The sequence below is a fragment of the Scleropages formosus genome, chromosome 20, assembly GCF_900964775.1.
Source record: "Scleropages formosus chromosome 20, fSclFor1.1, whole genome shotgun sequence".
Classification (NCBI taxonomy): Eukaryota; Metazoa; Chordata; class Actinopteri; order Osteoglossiformes; family Osteoglossidae; genus Scleropages; species Scleropages formosus.
In genome coordinates this window covers 21,672,878-21,688,672 of record NC_041825.1, presented here as the reverse complement: position 1 = coordinate 21,688,672, position 15,795 = coordinate 21,672,878, and the positions used below count along the sequence as shown (strand labels likewise).

Below are 15,795 nucleotides of genomic sequence, written 5' to 3'. Positions count from 1 at the left end.
ACTTTAATACCCTGCTGCTGTAGAATTTGATAAGCATTAGCTAAATGTCATATTAATGATATACCAGTTTTTTTCATGAACATAGGCTGAATTCAAAGCCATTGATTTTCAGCCTAAACCAAACTGCAGAGCAAATCCTACATGGGTCTTAATCTGCCAAACAGCAAGTGTTACCGATTATTGAAATGTTCTTTCCTAAAACTGCTACTAGAAAAGATTACAATGACACTTTATTGGTTACAGGGGAAACTAACTGACAACTAACAATATCCAATGAAATCCATGGCACAAGTCATCTGGCAGTGAGGTGGTGTTGCTTATGGTTACAGTAAACATGACTTGATTGGTTTCAAGGAAACAATATTAAAATAGTGAGTGGGAACTTTTCAAAAGTAACGTCAGCATGTCAAAAATGTTAAAAAATGTATTCAAATTAAAGTTTTTTTTTTTTTACAAATATCAAAATGATGAAGTCAGTTTGTCATACTTGTCTTGGAAGGGGTATCACTGGTACCAGGCAGAGTGGGCGGGCCCAAACATGCTTATCCTGAGGGATCCCCAGGCATCCCCAAGTCAAGAAAGGGAAATTGTCCTTCCATTATGTCCTGGGTCTTCCCCAGGGTCTCCTCTCAACCAGGAGGGATTCTTACAACTCACACAAACCATTTAACTCACCCCTTTCAGTGCAGTATCTTAAATTCATGTCCTCCTGTCACAATCTATCGAGAAAACTGGACAACTCACTCATCTTGCCTACCTCCTTGGCTAAGGGTCTGTCTTTCTCTCAGCACATCGAAACCACAATCCAGTCCTGCAGATACATCCTACATAATATTCGTAGTATCTGTCCCTACCTCACAATAGACTCTGCCCAACTACTTGTCCAAGCCATGGTGACATCCCATCTGGACTACTGCAACTCTCTCCTGCATGGTCTTCCTGCTACTCCCATCAAACCTCTGCAGCTTTTACAGAATGCTGCTGCATGAGTTGTGTTTGATCTGCTAAAGCGTTCCCACGTATCATATTACTCTATGCTGGCTTCCTATAGCTGCCCGAATCAAATTCAAGACCCTGGCTATTGTCTACAAATGCATCAACAGAACTGCTTCCAGCTATTTACAGGACTTGATCAACTGCTACACCCCAGCTAGACCCCTTCGCTCGTCTACTTCTGCTCGCTTAGTGATCCCGCGCACGAAAGGTAAAGCTCGGAGGTCCTCGGTTCTGGCTCCGTTGTGGTGGAACGACCTTCCCCTCTCACTCAGAACTGCGGAAACTCTGTCTACATTCAAGACGGGTCTGAAAACTCACCTTTTCTGGATCAGTTTTGCCCACGATCTCTCCAACTCATGTACGGTGTAAATATTCATGCACTGTAACTTCATGAGCATCCCCAGATAAAGCCTTTATTCAGCCACTACTCCGGCATTGTTTTTGTTTGCTTGTGTATCTTATAATATTATATATATAAAAAAAAAAATTTGGTAGGAGGGTATCAGGATTTGTCTATCCTGTGTTTTATGCACCTACTTGAATGATTAACCTCAGTGCAGCAAGTGGTAGGTAACAAACTAGGTTTATTTGAGACTTGCATGTCTGCAGCTATGTCTCTTTCTCTTAATGTAATGCATGAATTGTACTTTTGCTGAGATGTACGTTGCTTTGGACAAAAGCATCTGCCAAATGAATAAATGTAAATTCTAAATTACCTTGGAAACAATGACCACTGTAGTAAACAAAGCCTCAAGCCTCATCTGGCATCAAACACTCATTATTAATGGTACACAGCACCTCAAAGAGGATAGTGTCCAAGCTAGAAATAGGAGAGAAGATTGATGCTGTTTGTAGCTCGGGTTGTCGATTTAGATGTTCGGGGTTCTGATGATGTCGCCTTGACTGGTGATGAAATGTTTGCAGCCTGAATGCCAAGCTCGGCGAACACCTGAACATCTGAATAGTGTCCAAGTCCTTTGCATAGTGACAGACATGGGCAGTAATCTTGTTAGCTCTGAATTATAAAGATCTGCATACCAAATTATCAAAATGTCTCCTAAAAAGTGCAAAAGTCATTCAGAAAGTCTGCAAAAATAGAACTATATTAAAGTTAAAATATGTTAGAAATTAAATTTTTCTTCCAGGAGCTCATTTTTTTTCCATAAGAACAAATTGTTGATCTGCTCACATTAATAATTTACTTAATGAGGTAATTTCAAGGAATGAATTACCCCCTTTATGTGAAGGCCTTTTGTAAACATTTGTGTGTATATCAGACAATGTGTTTAGTATTGTAATGACCCACGTTACTGTGTTTAGGTGGGAAGATGTTTTGTGTAAATAGTTGCATTGTGGGTAACTTGTAAATAGCATGTGTAACCAGTGGGGGCACTTCTAGGGGAAATGATGGGGTGACTGTCTGCTAGTGTATTGTGGGAGAGGCTTGGGAAGTCAAGTAGAGTGAGCAGTCTGGCTGGAAGCACAGTTCCTGAATGAGTGTTATTTTGCTGGTGTTAGTGTTCTAATGAAATGTTCATGATATGATAAATGCTGTCTCTGTTTTCTTTTTTTTTAACCCTATCCAAGTCTATGGTGCTGTATGCCACAGTATAGTGAAGTACATACAGACAATTCTTACCACAATTTTGTGAAAATGAGATGTCTATGATGTCCCATTCATACAAATAGGTGGTTTTATACTAGAGCATTCTGAAGATTAAAACCTTGCTCAAGAGCCCTAAAAAAGCAGGTAGGGTTTGAGCTCTAAATATAAATATACAAATCCTTGAAAACTCTTGAATCCTTCGTTGTACTGTATATAACCGAAATAACGATCCCAGAGTTAAATAAAGAGTAGCATTTTAATTTTTCAGTTGTGTCTATAGGAGTGTGATAGATGCAAGGCACTTCCGAGAACGTATTGCTTCAGAAAATACTCATCAGAAATTTTTACAGTTAATACTTTACAAAAATAACTAAAAATAACGAAAAATAATGAAAAATACTAAATCCTTTTGGAATCTGCAGTAGCACAGTAACACATTTGCAGGCACATTTTAATGCAGCACATAGAAAAAGACTATGTTTTCAATAAAGAAACAATCATTTCATCCGATTTAAAAATGTCATTGATACATAATGTGTTGGTGGAAGATGGAAGGACTGAATTTAAAATACAAAGTTAGACAGAGGAAACTGTAAACTCTTTGGTCTGCGAATTATGACTATTGATTATGCTGAATGACTCTGACGTGAACTTTTCCGGTACAGAGTCATGGACACCACCATGGCAGCGATCTGAAAAGATAGTGAACCACATACTGATGAAGGGAGCACCTGGCAGTCAATGCAAATCACCTTTATTGACTCTTCATCCTTGTCTGTATTACTTCTGTGCACATGAGCTTCTGTAGACATACTTTAAACATCACTGAGCACATAAGTTTACATGGAGAGCTCTGTGAAGAAGTGTTTGGCTCTTCCCAATTTTAATTATTTTTGCAGCTTTTTGAAATTAAATTTCATTAATATTTTTGCTAGTTCCAAGCGTACTAACAGGTGGCTCAGTGAGTAGTGCTGCTGTCTCACAGTGCCTGAGTGGGTTCAATTCCCACTCAGTCTCTGTGGAGTTTGCATGTTCTCTCTGTGTCTGCGTGGGTTTCCTCCATGTGCTCTGGTTTCCTCCCACAGTCCAAAGACATGCTGTTTCTGTGTAGTGTGTGAGTGACACAGAGAGAGTGTGTGTGTTCCACTGATGTATGGAGGAGTGACCCAGTGTAAGTAGCGTATCTAGCAGTGTAAGTGACTTTGGTGAATAAGGTGTGTGGGCTGGTAACACAACATAGAGTTCATTGAAGGTTGCTTTGGAGAAAAGAGTCTCCTAAATAAATGTGAATGTATTGTACACACCAAGGTCATGGGAAAACAACAGTGGCATCACTTTGCCCCTCTCAGACTCCCTTCAGTACTATGAGAACTGTCAAAAAGATCTGATGAAAATTTAATGTGGAAAAAGCTGCAACAACAGAAATTTATAAAGGAGGCAAATACTTTTTCATGGCACTGAACTTTTTCAAAATTCTAAAAATCTGTCATCAATAACTTTAGTTTATGCTGCATTAATTTAACTTTCTTCAACAGCACAATGTTAGATGCTTGGATGGAAATAATACTGTACCTCAAGGACAGCAATTCCAATGGCCACAGCTCCCACAATGACAGCGTTACTCTCTAGTAGGTCCACCAGCTTAGGATAGCAGCCAGGCACTTCCTGTGAGGGCGAGGGATTGAAATGACTTAGTTCACTACAGCTACACAGCAGCAGATCCTTGTGAAATAGAAAAACACTAAGATGACGGGAAAATGTTCACCTCAATTTGGAGGTAGCGTAGAAGGCAATTAAAATTTTTTAAGGAACATCGAACAGTAGGATCACCACTCAGTGAGGTATGAAAGGAAGCGTATGAAAGGAGGCTCTCTGATCGCTGTCTGGTTCATCTTATACCGACCTACAGGCAGAAACTGAAATCAGCTAAACCTGTAATAAGGACTGTTAAAAGATGGACTGGGGAAGCAGAGCAGGACTTACAAGCCTGCTTCGAGTGCACTGATTGGAGTGTTTTTGAGGCTGCTGCTACTGATCTGGATGAGCTAACAGACTCTGTAACATCATATGTCAGTTTCTGCGAGGATATGTGCATCCCTACCAGGACTCGTTTAACATACAGCAATGACAAACCGTGGTTCACTGCAAAACTCAGACAGCTTCGTCAGGCCAAAGAAGACGCCTACAAGAACGGGGACAGAGTCTTGTATAAACAGGCCAAAAACACACTGGCAAAGGAGATCAGAGTGGCTAAGAGAAACTACTCTGAAAAGCTGAAGAAACAGTTTTCAGCCAACGATCCTGCGTCAGTGTGGAAAGGCATGAAAGACATCACAAATTACAAGACACCACCCCCCGGCACCGTGTCAACTCAACAACTAGCCGACGATTTGAATGAGTTTTATTGCAGGTTTGATAAACCCTGTCTCACACCCCACACCCATTCTGACCTTCTCTCCGTGCATCGATTAACACCTCCAGTAACCCCCACCTTCCCCCCTCCTGCACCTTTGATCTGCGAAGAGGAGGTGCGTCGGGTCTTCGTCAAACAGAAGACAAGGAAAGCACCAGGCCCAGACGGCGTCTCGCCGGCCTGCCTAAAAACCTGTGCTGACCAGCTGGCCCCTATCTTCACAAAGATCTTCAACAGATCACTGGAGATGTGCGAAGCTCCTTCCTGCTTCAAACGCTCCACCATCATCCCCATCCCGAAGAAACCCAAAATCACAGGACTTAATGACTACAGACCTGTCGCCCTAACGTCTGTGGTCATGAAGTCACTTGAAAAACTGGTGTTGGACTACCTGAAAGACATCACTGGACCCTTGCTGGACCCCCTGCAGTTTGCTTACCGAGCAAACAGGTCTGTGGATGATGCAGTCAACATGGGACTGCACTACATCCTGCAACATCTGGACAAACCAGGGACTTATGTGAGAATCCTGTTCGTGGACTTCAGCTCAGCCTTCAACACCATCATCCCACACCTCCTCCTGTCCAAATTAACCCAACTCTCTGTGCCCACCTCCATCTGTCGGTGGATCACCAACTTTCTGACAGACAGGCAGCAGATAGTGAGGCTGAGAAAATTCTCATCCAATACTCGCACAATCAGTACTGGTGCCCCCCAGGGATGTGTGCTCTCCCCACTGCTCTTCTCCCTGTACACCAACGACTGCACTGCTAAAGACCCCTCTGTCAAACTCCTGAAGTTTGCAGACGACACCACACTCATCGGCCTCATCCGGGATGGTGACGAGTCTGCTTACAGACAGGAGGTCCGAGAGCTGGCTGTCTGGTGCAGTCATAACAACCTGGAGCTGAACACGCTCAAAACGGTGGAGATGATCGTAGACTTCAGGAGAAACACCTCAGCATTATCCCCACTCACCATCATGAACAGCACTGTGGCAACAGTGGAGTCATTCAGGTTCCTGGGCACCACCATCTCACAGGACCTGAAGTGGGAGCCCCACATAGACTCCATTGTGAAGAAGGCCCAGCAGAGGTTGTACTTCCTTCGCCAGCTGAGGAAGTTCAACCTGCCACAGGAGCTACTGATGCAATTCTACTCCGCAGTCATCGAGTCCGTCCTCTGCACCTCTATAACTGTCTGGTTCGGCTCAGCTACAAAGTCAGACATCAGAAGACTGCAGTGGATAGTTCGGACTGCTGGAAGAATCATCGGCACATCCCCCCCAGCTCTCCGAGAACTGCACTCGTCCAGAGTCAGTAAAAGGGCTAGCAAAATCATTCTAGACCCCTCACATCCAGGCCACTTCCTCTTCGAACCCTTGCCATCTGGCCGGCGCTACAGAGCACCGAGCACCAGGACAGCCAGGCATAAGAAAAGTTTCTTTCCTCAGGCCATCTACCTCATGAACACCTAAATCTCTTCCCTAGAGAGTAAACCAGTGCAATACATAATGCTGTTTATATTTATATTTATAACTATTTATCACATCATATCTCTTACTCACACTCCCTTGCATTTGTATCTAGTGACTATTTTTGTATATTGGGTACTTTATATTTTTAAATATTTTTTATCCCTTCTTCACATACTCTATCTTCTCACCTGTCTTGTCACTGTCATTCTGTCTGTGCTGTGGAAGTTCCTGTCACCAAGACAAATTCCTTGTATGTGCGAACATACTTGGCAATAAAGCTCGTTCTGATTCTGATTCTGATTCTGAAAAACTATATGAAATACTACAGAAAGGTACGAAGGACCAATGGAGAATCAGTACCGCATTTCCAGCATTTTCCAGAGTACAGGGGCTCTTTAAGCAGCAAGTGTCTGGATATCTTCCAGCAGTCATGTTGTTAAAAGGAGACCCAGTGAAATCGGTGTAGTTATAAAATCCGCAGCAGTTCAGCTGGAAAGGACAAAAAGGAGAGCATTACGTGATTGCACTTCCTTCCCAAAGCTGTACAACAATTTAAAGATAAAAGTGAAAAAATAAAACAAACAGCACATATGATGGCTAAGAGGCGAACATTTGCTAGATGTTATAAGCCATGTGGGGGGATGCGGTGGTGCAGCAGGTTTGGTCAGGTCCTGCTCTCTGGTGGGTCTGGGTTTCAAGCCCTGCTTGGGGTGCCTTGCAACGGAGTGGCGTCCTGCCCTGGGTGTATCCCCTCCCCCTCCAGCCTTTCGCCCTGTGTTGGCAGGTCAGGCTCCGGTTCGCAGTGACCCCACTTGGGGCAAGTGTGTGTATAAGCCATGTTGCGAAAGTTGTTTTTCTGTATGAGACTTGATACATTAGTGTAATGTGTTTGCTTTATAAAGACATCATAATCATTTCTCTGGATCACTTTCATTCTTGGTTGTGAAACAGGGCAGCCCACCAATACAGAACAATTTCTCTAGCCAGTATGTTGATCTATTGCTTACGGGAGAATGAACCCCCTTGTGCTAATTACCATGAATGAATATCATACCCCTTGCATGGTGGTGTTCCACAACCCGGTTAGGTCATCATTTTCTCCATACTGGTTTTGAATGCTCTTAACAGCTTCGGTGCCTAATCTATCAATCAGTTCATTCACCTGAAATAGACAACAAAAACACAGCAATTGTAATCTTGGAGTATGCATGGACAGCCCTTCACTGATTTAAGCCCTTAGAGACATCTTCAACTCACAAGAGGTTTGAAGACGAAGACCATGATTGCCGCGGCCACCTCAGCAATGAAGATCAGCAGCACGATGATGAAGAACTGGAAGAGGGGTACTGTTCAGTCACGCAGAATGTGTACGCACTCACGAGATCTGTCAGAAAACCTTTCGCAAGGATTCAGTAGCAACATGGAAAACTCAATCTTAGCGGTCTTAAATAAATTCTTAACCTTTGATAGCTGCAATTTCCGTTTACCCCGTCTTCATACCGCAATACCTGCATTTAATAAGCATTCTAATTCAAAACCGAGTCACATTAATTCTCGGCAGCATTGAAGTCTTTTATTATAAGGCCCATTCGCTTTGCTAAATGTAACACAAGGGGGCTGTAAGGATGCTGGTATTTTTGTCACAAGGGTTTTGCAGGGACCCCAAGTTATGCTGTTATGAAAAACTCTCTGCAATCATATAGTTCAACCGTGACATTATTCTAGATGTGATTTATTTAAGAAAACTTGATTAAAATTGGGGATGGTTGCAATGATGAAGTGGCTGTAATTGTTTTAAAGAGCACAGCGGGCAGGTTACAGGTCCTGGGGTAAACTCACCGTTAACAGCATGCATGGACTCTCTCTGATGGCCCCACAGCAGCCCAGGAAGCCCATGAGTACTAGAACTGCACCCACTGCGATCAGTAGGTAGCCCACATTAAAGATCTGGCTCAGTTGTTCCGGAGCATCTTTTATCTCCCCCAGGATTTTCTGCAGGGAGTCACCGTTCACCTTCACCCAGATCCCGATGCCGAGGATGGCAGCCCCTGCCAGCTGTGGGCCGGAAGGGGAGAGACAGGCTGGCTGAGGAATGTGTCATCAGACATGTGGAAGCTTCCACTATATCACTGTTCTGAAAATAAATAGCCAGTAGGATGAGAGACCTAAAGAAACTGCCAAGAAATACTTGCGTTGATAGAGGGTCTAAAGAATATTTAAGAAACAGTTACATTCATTTTGCTGACGATTTTCTCTAAAGCAACTTCTAATCTTAGGCTACCTACAACTATTTACCCATTTACACAGCCAGGCAACTTTTGCTGTGGTAATTTAGGGTAAGTACCTTGCTCAAGGATATTACAGCTAGAGATGAGATTCAAACCCATAACCTTTGGGTTACAAGGCAACAGTCTATCTACTACAACACCAGCCTGCCCTGATGTAAGGAAGCAAAATGTTTTCCCAGTATTTTTAGGCAGTCATAGCAATGAATGGGTTTATATGACCTTCATGCGACACAGGTTAGTGGTATAATATACGTCATGAGTCATGTTTTCTGAGGAGTAGGATGGGAGACCTAAAGGAAGTGCAGAAATTTCCAATCCAGTTGGATGTAGAGCTCAAATAAACAGCTCAGTGGGGACAGGCAGACAAGTATTGTGAACGAACAAGCAAGAGTGACTGTACTTGCCAGAAAAAGTGTATTTTATACACAATTTTGTTCACATATCTGACATTTTATGAACTGGGCATGCGAGAGTGGTTGCGTAATGCCTGATATGTGAGTGTTGAGTTGTCTGTGCTATTGTTTTGCGGTGGTAAAGAGCCCCTCGACCCATGATTCTGGCTCTGAATTTCCGCATCTTAAAAAGTGCGAAGAACAGAGGTGACATACAGTGCATCACTAACCTGTGTCTTGTAAACATCACATTAGCTCAGTCTACTATACGGCCTTTGCTGCGGAAAAATGTTCTTCTTCGTAATCAAAACTCCGATTGTAAAACTTACATAGCTTACACACTGAAACAGAGAACCCTAACCATTCAGAACACACACAGTCCGAAGCGGGGTCATGGTGAGCCGGAGCCTAACCCGGCAACACAGGGCACAAGGCTGGAGGGTGAGGGGACACACCCAGGACGGGATGCCAGTCCATCACAAGGCACCCCAAGCAGGACTTGAACCCCAGACCCACCAGAGAGCAGGACCTAGTCAAACCTGCTGTGCCACTGCACCCCCCTTCATTCAGAACATAGGAGCTTTTTTTGTTTTTTTTAAATCGTGTATTGAAAAGTAACTCAGTTCTCTTAACAAAGAACTATGTACATTTACATTTCCACCAAATGAAGGGCAAGCCTGACATCATCATGCAAATGCATTTGCAATATCTATTTAAAAATGACATTTCCTGCTATCAGTTACCTAGAGGGCTGATTACAATATGCCTACTTACAAAGATGATGCCGTTGAAGACGATCATGATGATTCTAAGAAAGCCGGAACAACACATTTTTGCTGCTGTTTTCTTCCTAAAACATGAGAGAGGATACAGGGAATCGCTGAAGTAGAAGGATGACCACATGGAAATGTCAGTGAAAACTAACATATCTCTGCAAAGTAGAACAGCCGGAGTTCAGTCATTTAGGGAACATTTGATCTCATAGGATTCATGCTGGATGATGTTTTACAGCACATCTTGATTTCAACCAAAATTTTACATGAGGTGGAGTTTAAAGCCACATTCGGTAACATCAAAATCTGGTGAAAAACCTGCGGGAAACAGAAAATGTTGCTGAAAAGGAAACCTAGATCTTTCAGATCTGAATTCCTTATCACCATAAATAGGTACAAAACCGAACTAAAATGAGTGAGAATGAGTGTGTGTGTGTGTGTGTGTGAATAGATACTTGCAAACATCTGCACTCACAAGCCTTTGATCCATATATGAATCTATCATGATAAATCCACTGTAGGATATGGAAAGTTAAATGCGAAATCAAATTTAGTTAAACCTTCCACAAAGAAACGACCAATGTTGTCCACCGCACATAAGACACTTCTCTTTCCATCCAATGCCTTCTGATGGTCAGTCATCGTAACCAGTTCAGATGGTTCCATCTCGCAATTAAAATCAACGTTCATATTCTTAAACTGGCAAAGAAGCGATCAAAACTCTCTTGGATTGAGTTTTTATTAAACATAAGAACTCAGCTCAATGGTTTCATACCTCATAAGAAAATAAATGCACCTTTTCAAGGATGTAGCGCGGCTGCACAAAGACGCAAGGTGATGCTTGTCAGGAGAAACGTGTACAAACGAAAGGGTCCATAAAACAATTTGTTTAAATTTCCGGAGAACGAACGTTCGTTCATTCATCCATCCATCCATCCATCCATCCATCCATCCATCCATCCATTCATCCATCTTACTGCAACATCTGCCAAGCCCAGGCCATTTGCATTCACGAAAAAAAACCATTTTATTACATCAATAACCATTTATTTAGCAAAATAAAATCAGAAAAATTACTTTGAGCGATGATGTTCTGCGATGTTCAGCTCTATGCAGTGACTCAGTACTATATAATGGAATTTGGCTGACAGTTTTGTTAAGAAGTGGAGGTGCAGTGGCATAACAGGTTTGGCCAGGACCTGCTCTCCTGGTGGTCTGGGGTTTGAGCCCTGCTTAGGGTGCCCTGGTGGCCTGTCCTGGGTGTGTCCCCTCCCCCTCAGTCTTGCACCCTCTGTTGCTGGGTTAAGCTCCGGGACAAGCAGATGTTTTGTCACGAACTTTTAAAGACTCAAAATCTTTACTGTAGTAAAGTTAACAAAGCAACATAAAAATGTGGATGACAGACAAAAATATGTATTGAACAAAACACTCCTGTTGAAGGACACACAAAAAACACACTTCCTGCTAGTCATTTTGGATCAGTCCCTGTAAAAGATCCGACAGGCAGGGACGCCACCAATAACGAATAACTCTCGTATTTATACAGCGTCAGCGAATCACGTTGAACAGTTTTATGATTCCCGTCTCAGACACGCTCTCTTGTGCTATTTGCAGGTGAATTGCCATCCAAAGCCGTCCCCCAGAGGCTGTCACCTTACACACGGGAACAGCGTTAAGGTTCCCTGAACATCAGCAACACTGATCATGCCATGCAATGCAAACTTGCCGAACTGAACCCGAGATTTAGAGGCCATTATCTGAAGGAGCCCTAAAGTATCCAACGTGATCGCCAACTAGACGTTGCTGCTTGTGTATGTTGTTTCCTCACCAGAGGACCCTATTGTCAGTCCACTGAATGTTTGAAACTCAGTATCACATGGATGCCAGTAAGCTGCACTTGAATAATGTGAAGGCGTTTAATATTTAGCCAGAATTCTCTTCTCTGAAATCCTTGCCCAACTTCCTCCTCAGTGGCGCCTGACTAATGACGTAGAGGGAGAAGAATGACTTCTCGTTTTGGGTATTCATCTTTATTCCTCATCATCGTAAATACATACAAATGTGTTTGCACGCACCCTTGCAAACGCCTGGACTGGAACTCACTGTAGGATATAGAAAGTTAAATCAAATCTCCCCTATTCAAAAACAAGCAGTATTTCATTCCATCACTATCATAATCCAGTGTAGTTATTTACATACCGAACTGTTTTTAATCCGAAATTAACTCCAACAAATCAAGTTATAATTAATTGTAAAATATGAACAATTATAATTAAAATATACGTTCAAATCTGAAATAAAAGACCGCTTTGGTGGCAAAGTACACTGGCCTGCACAGCACAGCAGATGTAAGTGCTCAAGGTACTGAATGAATCTTGATACATGCCAATCATTCAACTTAAAAAATTTTTAGCAAACTACAGATGCAATGTTCCGGACCTGTGCTGCATTATGAGAATAAAAGCTTCATCATCTTAAAGCATTGAATACTTTACAACCTTTTTGATGTCATCCATCAGCAGGTTTTAAGATGCCTCTTCATGTGTACACAGAACGGTGGAGAGCGGAGGAACACACCCTTTAGATGGCAAAGGCCCAGTGTTGGAGGTTTCAGGTTCTCTCTGGATGTCAGGCTTCTTGTGATGCTTGATCAAGCATCAACCAGACATTAATTACGATGTTTTCTCTGAAACCTTCTGGATTGTGACCCTCTGAAAGTAAATTATTGCTGGAAACCCTTTACGTTTTGGATACCCAGTTCAAAACAGTGATTTGTTCTCACGCAAAGCTTTGTAACAAATCATCCCTTGATATTTTGAAAGAATCGTTTTTGGATCCTTTTGGAGATGCTGAGCATTTAACGTGAAAGAAGCTGTGGAAGTCTCAAAGAAAGGCGAGTGAGCTGGCGCAGAAAGAGGAGCATGCAAATGCTTTGCCGGTGCCATGACAGATCTTACCTCTGGAGAGGTGATGTGATGTGCAGAGGCTCTGTGAGGGCGAGTGACTGTTTGTGCTCTTTCCCGCAGGTTGTATAGACACCCTGGATGGTGGGGGGGTGGGAGGCGGAGCTAAACAGGTGAGGGTGACAATGTTTCTTCCGGCATAGGTAGGACCCTGCACAGAAACTAACGCAACGCCAGCACACACACAATAGCTGACCTATTACCTTTAGTAGCTGCAGCACTTTGTACAGAACATTTCCAACCTCATCCAAGAGCTTATTTTAGCATGAAACATACCAAGACACTCCTCCCCTTTTGTAGTCTACATTACATTTATTTGCTTAGCTGATGCTTTTCTCCAAAGCAGCTTACACTGTTAAGGTTACAATTACTTATCTATTTATACAGCTGGGTAATTCTACTGGAGTAATTTAGGGTAAGTACCTTGCTCTAGGGTACTACAGCCAGAGGGGGTATTGAACCTGCAACCTTTGGAGCCAAAAGCAGCAACTCTAACCACTATGACACCAGCTGTCCCGCTGTAGGCTGCTGTTTTATTTTTTTATTGCGTTACATCCTCTGTTACAAATTACTTTAAACATTGAAACCTGTGTCGAGTGCTGGTTGCACGTTGCTATGATACTGTTTAATGGGACTGATACGTCATAATCATTTGCATATATTGTGTCATGTCTCTTATATTGACCGTGTTAGAAAAGTGTTTCGGAAATGATGATCAGTGTTCTCTCGAGTTACTGATGGGTGTGTTTGGAGGTCAAAAAGGTGAGCTCATCAGGTGAACACAATTAGATACAATCGTTTGAACTGGAAGATATGTACATTAAAAATTGTATTACTTTTAATATGCAAAACATTTGGTCCAAGAATACAAAAAAATGAAATATTCTTTTTGGAATTCAGATCAAATATATAGATTCACACATTTTTGCAGTTTTGTACTAAGCAAAGTGAAGATAAACCTATATCTTAACCTACATGTTACACTCATGATTTTTACAGCTAACTAAAACATTTAGCATAATATGTGACAAAGGCTTCTGTCTACCCATGACTATTTGGAAATATCTTCTGGATTCGGTTACATGGACTCCTGGTAGATTTCGTTCTAGGATTTTCAAAGGAGGGTCAGACTTCTTTTCTTGTACCAATGACGTAAGACAATATTGCACAAATGAGCTCCAGTGTGATTTTTATTACATGGCGAGGCAAAGAAAATAATTTACACTTGGACCACGAACCCGGAAAGAAACTTGGACCAAAAACCCGGAAATGTTATCCCACCCGGAACATGAAAAAAAATTAACAGGTACTCATTTACTGGAGGATTTAGCTCAGTAAAACATTTTTTATAAGTATATGAATAAAACAAATTGTACAGGTGTTGCAAATATACTTCTTGCAACATCTGCAGTGTTAGAAGCCTCATATTGACTTTAGGTCCCAAGGAGATTTCATGCACCTTCTCCGTATTTAGCAGTTTAACTGCTCACCACAACTTAAGCAGATATTGACCCACAATAAGGGCCATAAAAAACATCAGTAGTCAATAATTCCTCCTGTTCTTTGATGCTCTCTCTACACTGGATGCCCCCCTCATAGCGCCATGGTCACAGTGCAGTCATCGCTGAACGATGATGCCACATAAACTATCAATCCATACTGCTGCTCCTGTAATCATAGACACAGAGAGAGCACTCCGTTCATCAACAATCAATTCAGCCTGTGTCCTGCACCATTTCTTATATTACTATCACCACTAAACACACAATATTACCGATTTTGCATGTATTTTTTTTTATTACAGATTTGAGTAATATACAAAAACATAAAAGTTGTTGCGCAAAATACATTTAATTGCAATGACGGTTATAAACAGTAAGACTTGATACAGTTGAACCAGAAATTCTAAAAAAAAAAAATAGTAATGCAACATATTCTCTCATAATATCAGATTCTCCCATAATGCAGCAGGTTACCATTAAACTGAGTAAAGTTTCTTTTATTTAAAATATAAACACATTTACATTCAAGAGCACCGTTCAGCTGCAAAATGTTAAACACTGTTTGTGGTCAGTCCAATATCTGATCTGAATGTCCAAATCATGAGGACAGTAAGAACCAGCCGATGAAATTAAACTTTCACAGCTGTCATACGAAGTTAAACTTACAAGAGCGTAGTTAAATTCACCGTACAACCACAACTGTGCATTTTGACAAAATATGAAGACACCATAGAAATTATTCATATATGATGTTTAAGTATTTCATAGCTTTTTTTTTAAAAAAAACAGCTGTGTAACATAATTCAAGGCACTGTAAAAGAAGGTTGTGTATTGTTCATGGGGGGTGCGGTGGCGCAGTGGGTTGGACCACAGTCCTGCTCTCCGGTGGGTCTGGGGTTCGAGTCCCCCTCGGGGTGCCTTGTGCCGGACTGGCGTCCCGTCCTGGGTGTGTCCCCTCCCCCTCCAGCCTTACGCCCTGAGTTGCTGGGTTAGGCTCTGGTTCCCTGTGACCCCGTATGGGACAAGCGGTTCTGAAAGTGTGTGTGTGTGTGTGTGTGTATATATTGTTCATTTTATTGAAGTGTTTCTGATCTTTGTTTACTGTGGGTGTCCATTTCTCCTGCCATAAACTTAACTGAAGGCCGTGAAAACACAAAGTTATGAGAGATCATAGTCACCCCGCACGGGCACTTTTCTCTTCCCTGCCATCTGCAAAACGGCTTAGGTCTATTCGAACCCGCACAGCTAGATACAGGAACAGATTTTACCCCACTGCTGTAAGACTATACAACACTAACCACCTTTAGTAACTAGAGTTGAACTGCTCCACCCAAGCACATTTGTAAATTACACTGCCACTTTAAGCATTCTCATTCTCTCGTTCT

The 15,795-nt window shown here is 42.1% G+C and overlaps 1 protein-coding gene across 2 annotated transcripts; it reads right to left on the bottom strand.

Annotated features, from left to right (window-relative positions):
* Positions 1-2,973: 2,973 nt before the first annotated feature.
* Positions 2,974-12,932, bottom strand: LOC108939992 (tetraspanin-1-like). Of its 2 annotated transcripts, XM_018761722.2 has the most exons (8): positions 12,903-12,932; positions 9,947-10,022; positions 8,332-8,547; positions 7,750-7,824; positions 7,547-7,654; positions 6,853-6,981; positions 4,175-4,267; positions 2,974-3,294 (listed from the first exon to the last, which is right to left on the bottom strand). In XM_018761722.2, exons 2-8 carry the CDS (start codon positions 10,001-10,003, stop codon positions 3,229-3,231), a joined length of 744 nt encoding a protein of 247 aa, XP_018617238.2. In that variant the 5' UTR covers positions 10,004-10,022; positions 12,903-12,932; the 3' UTR covers positions 2,974-3,228. The 2 variants fall into 2 exon arrangements, with proteins under 2 accessions (XP_018617238.2, XP_018617239.1); XM_018761723.1 differs by lacking the exons at positions 2,974-3,294; positions 4,175-4,267 and adding an exon at positions 4,447-4,505.
* Between the last annotated feature and the right edge of the window lie 2,863 nt (positions 12,933-15,795).

Coding starts and splice junctions, on each gene's coding strand:
- LOC108939992 (XM_018761722.2), bottom strand. CDS start 10,003: ATGTGTTGTTCCGGCTTTCTTAGAATCATCATGATCGTCTTCAACGGC. Junction 8,548..9,946: donor TCTTCAACGGCATCATCTTT/GTAAGTAGGCAT, acceptor TCCGGCCCACAG/CTGGCAGGGGCTGCCATCCT. Junction 7,825..8,331: donor GTCCATGCATGCTGTTAACG/GTGAGTTTACCC, acceptor CCCCTCTTCCAG/TTCTTCATCATCGTGCTGCT.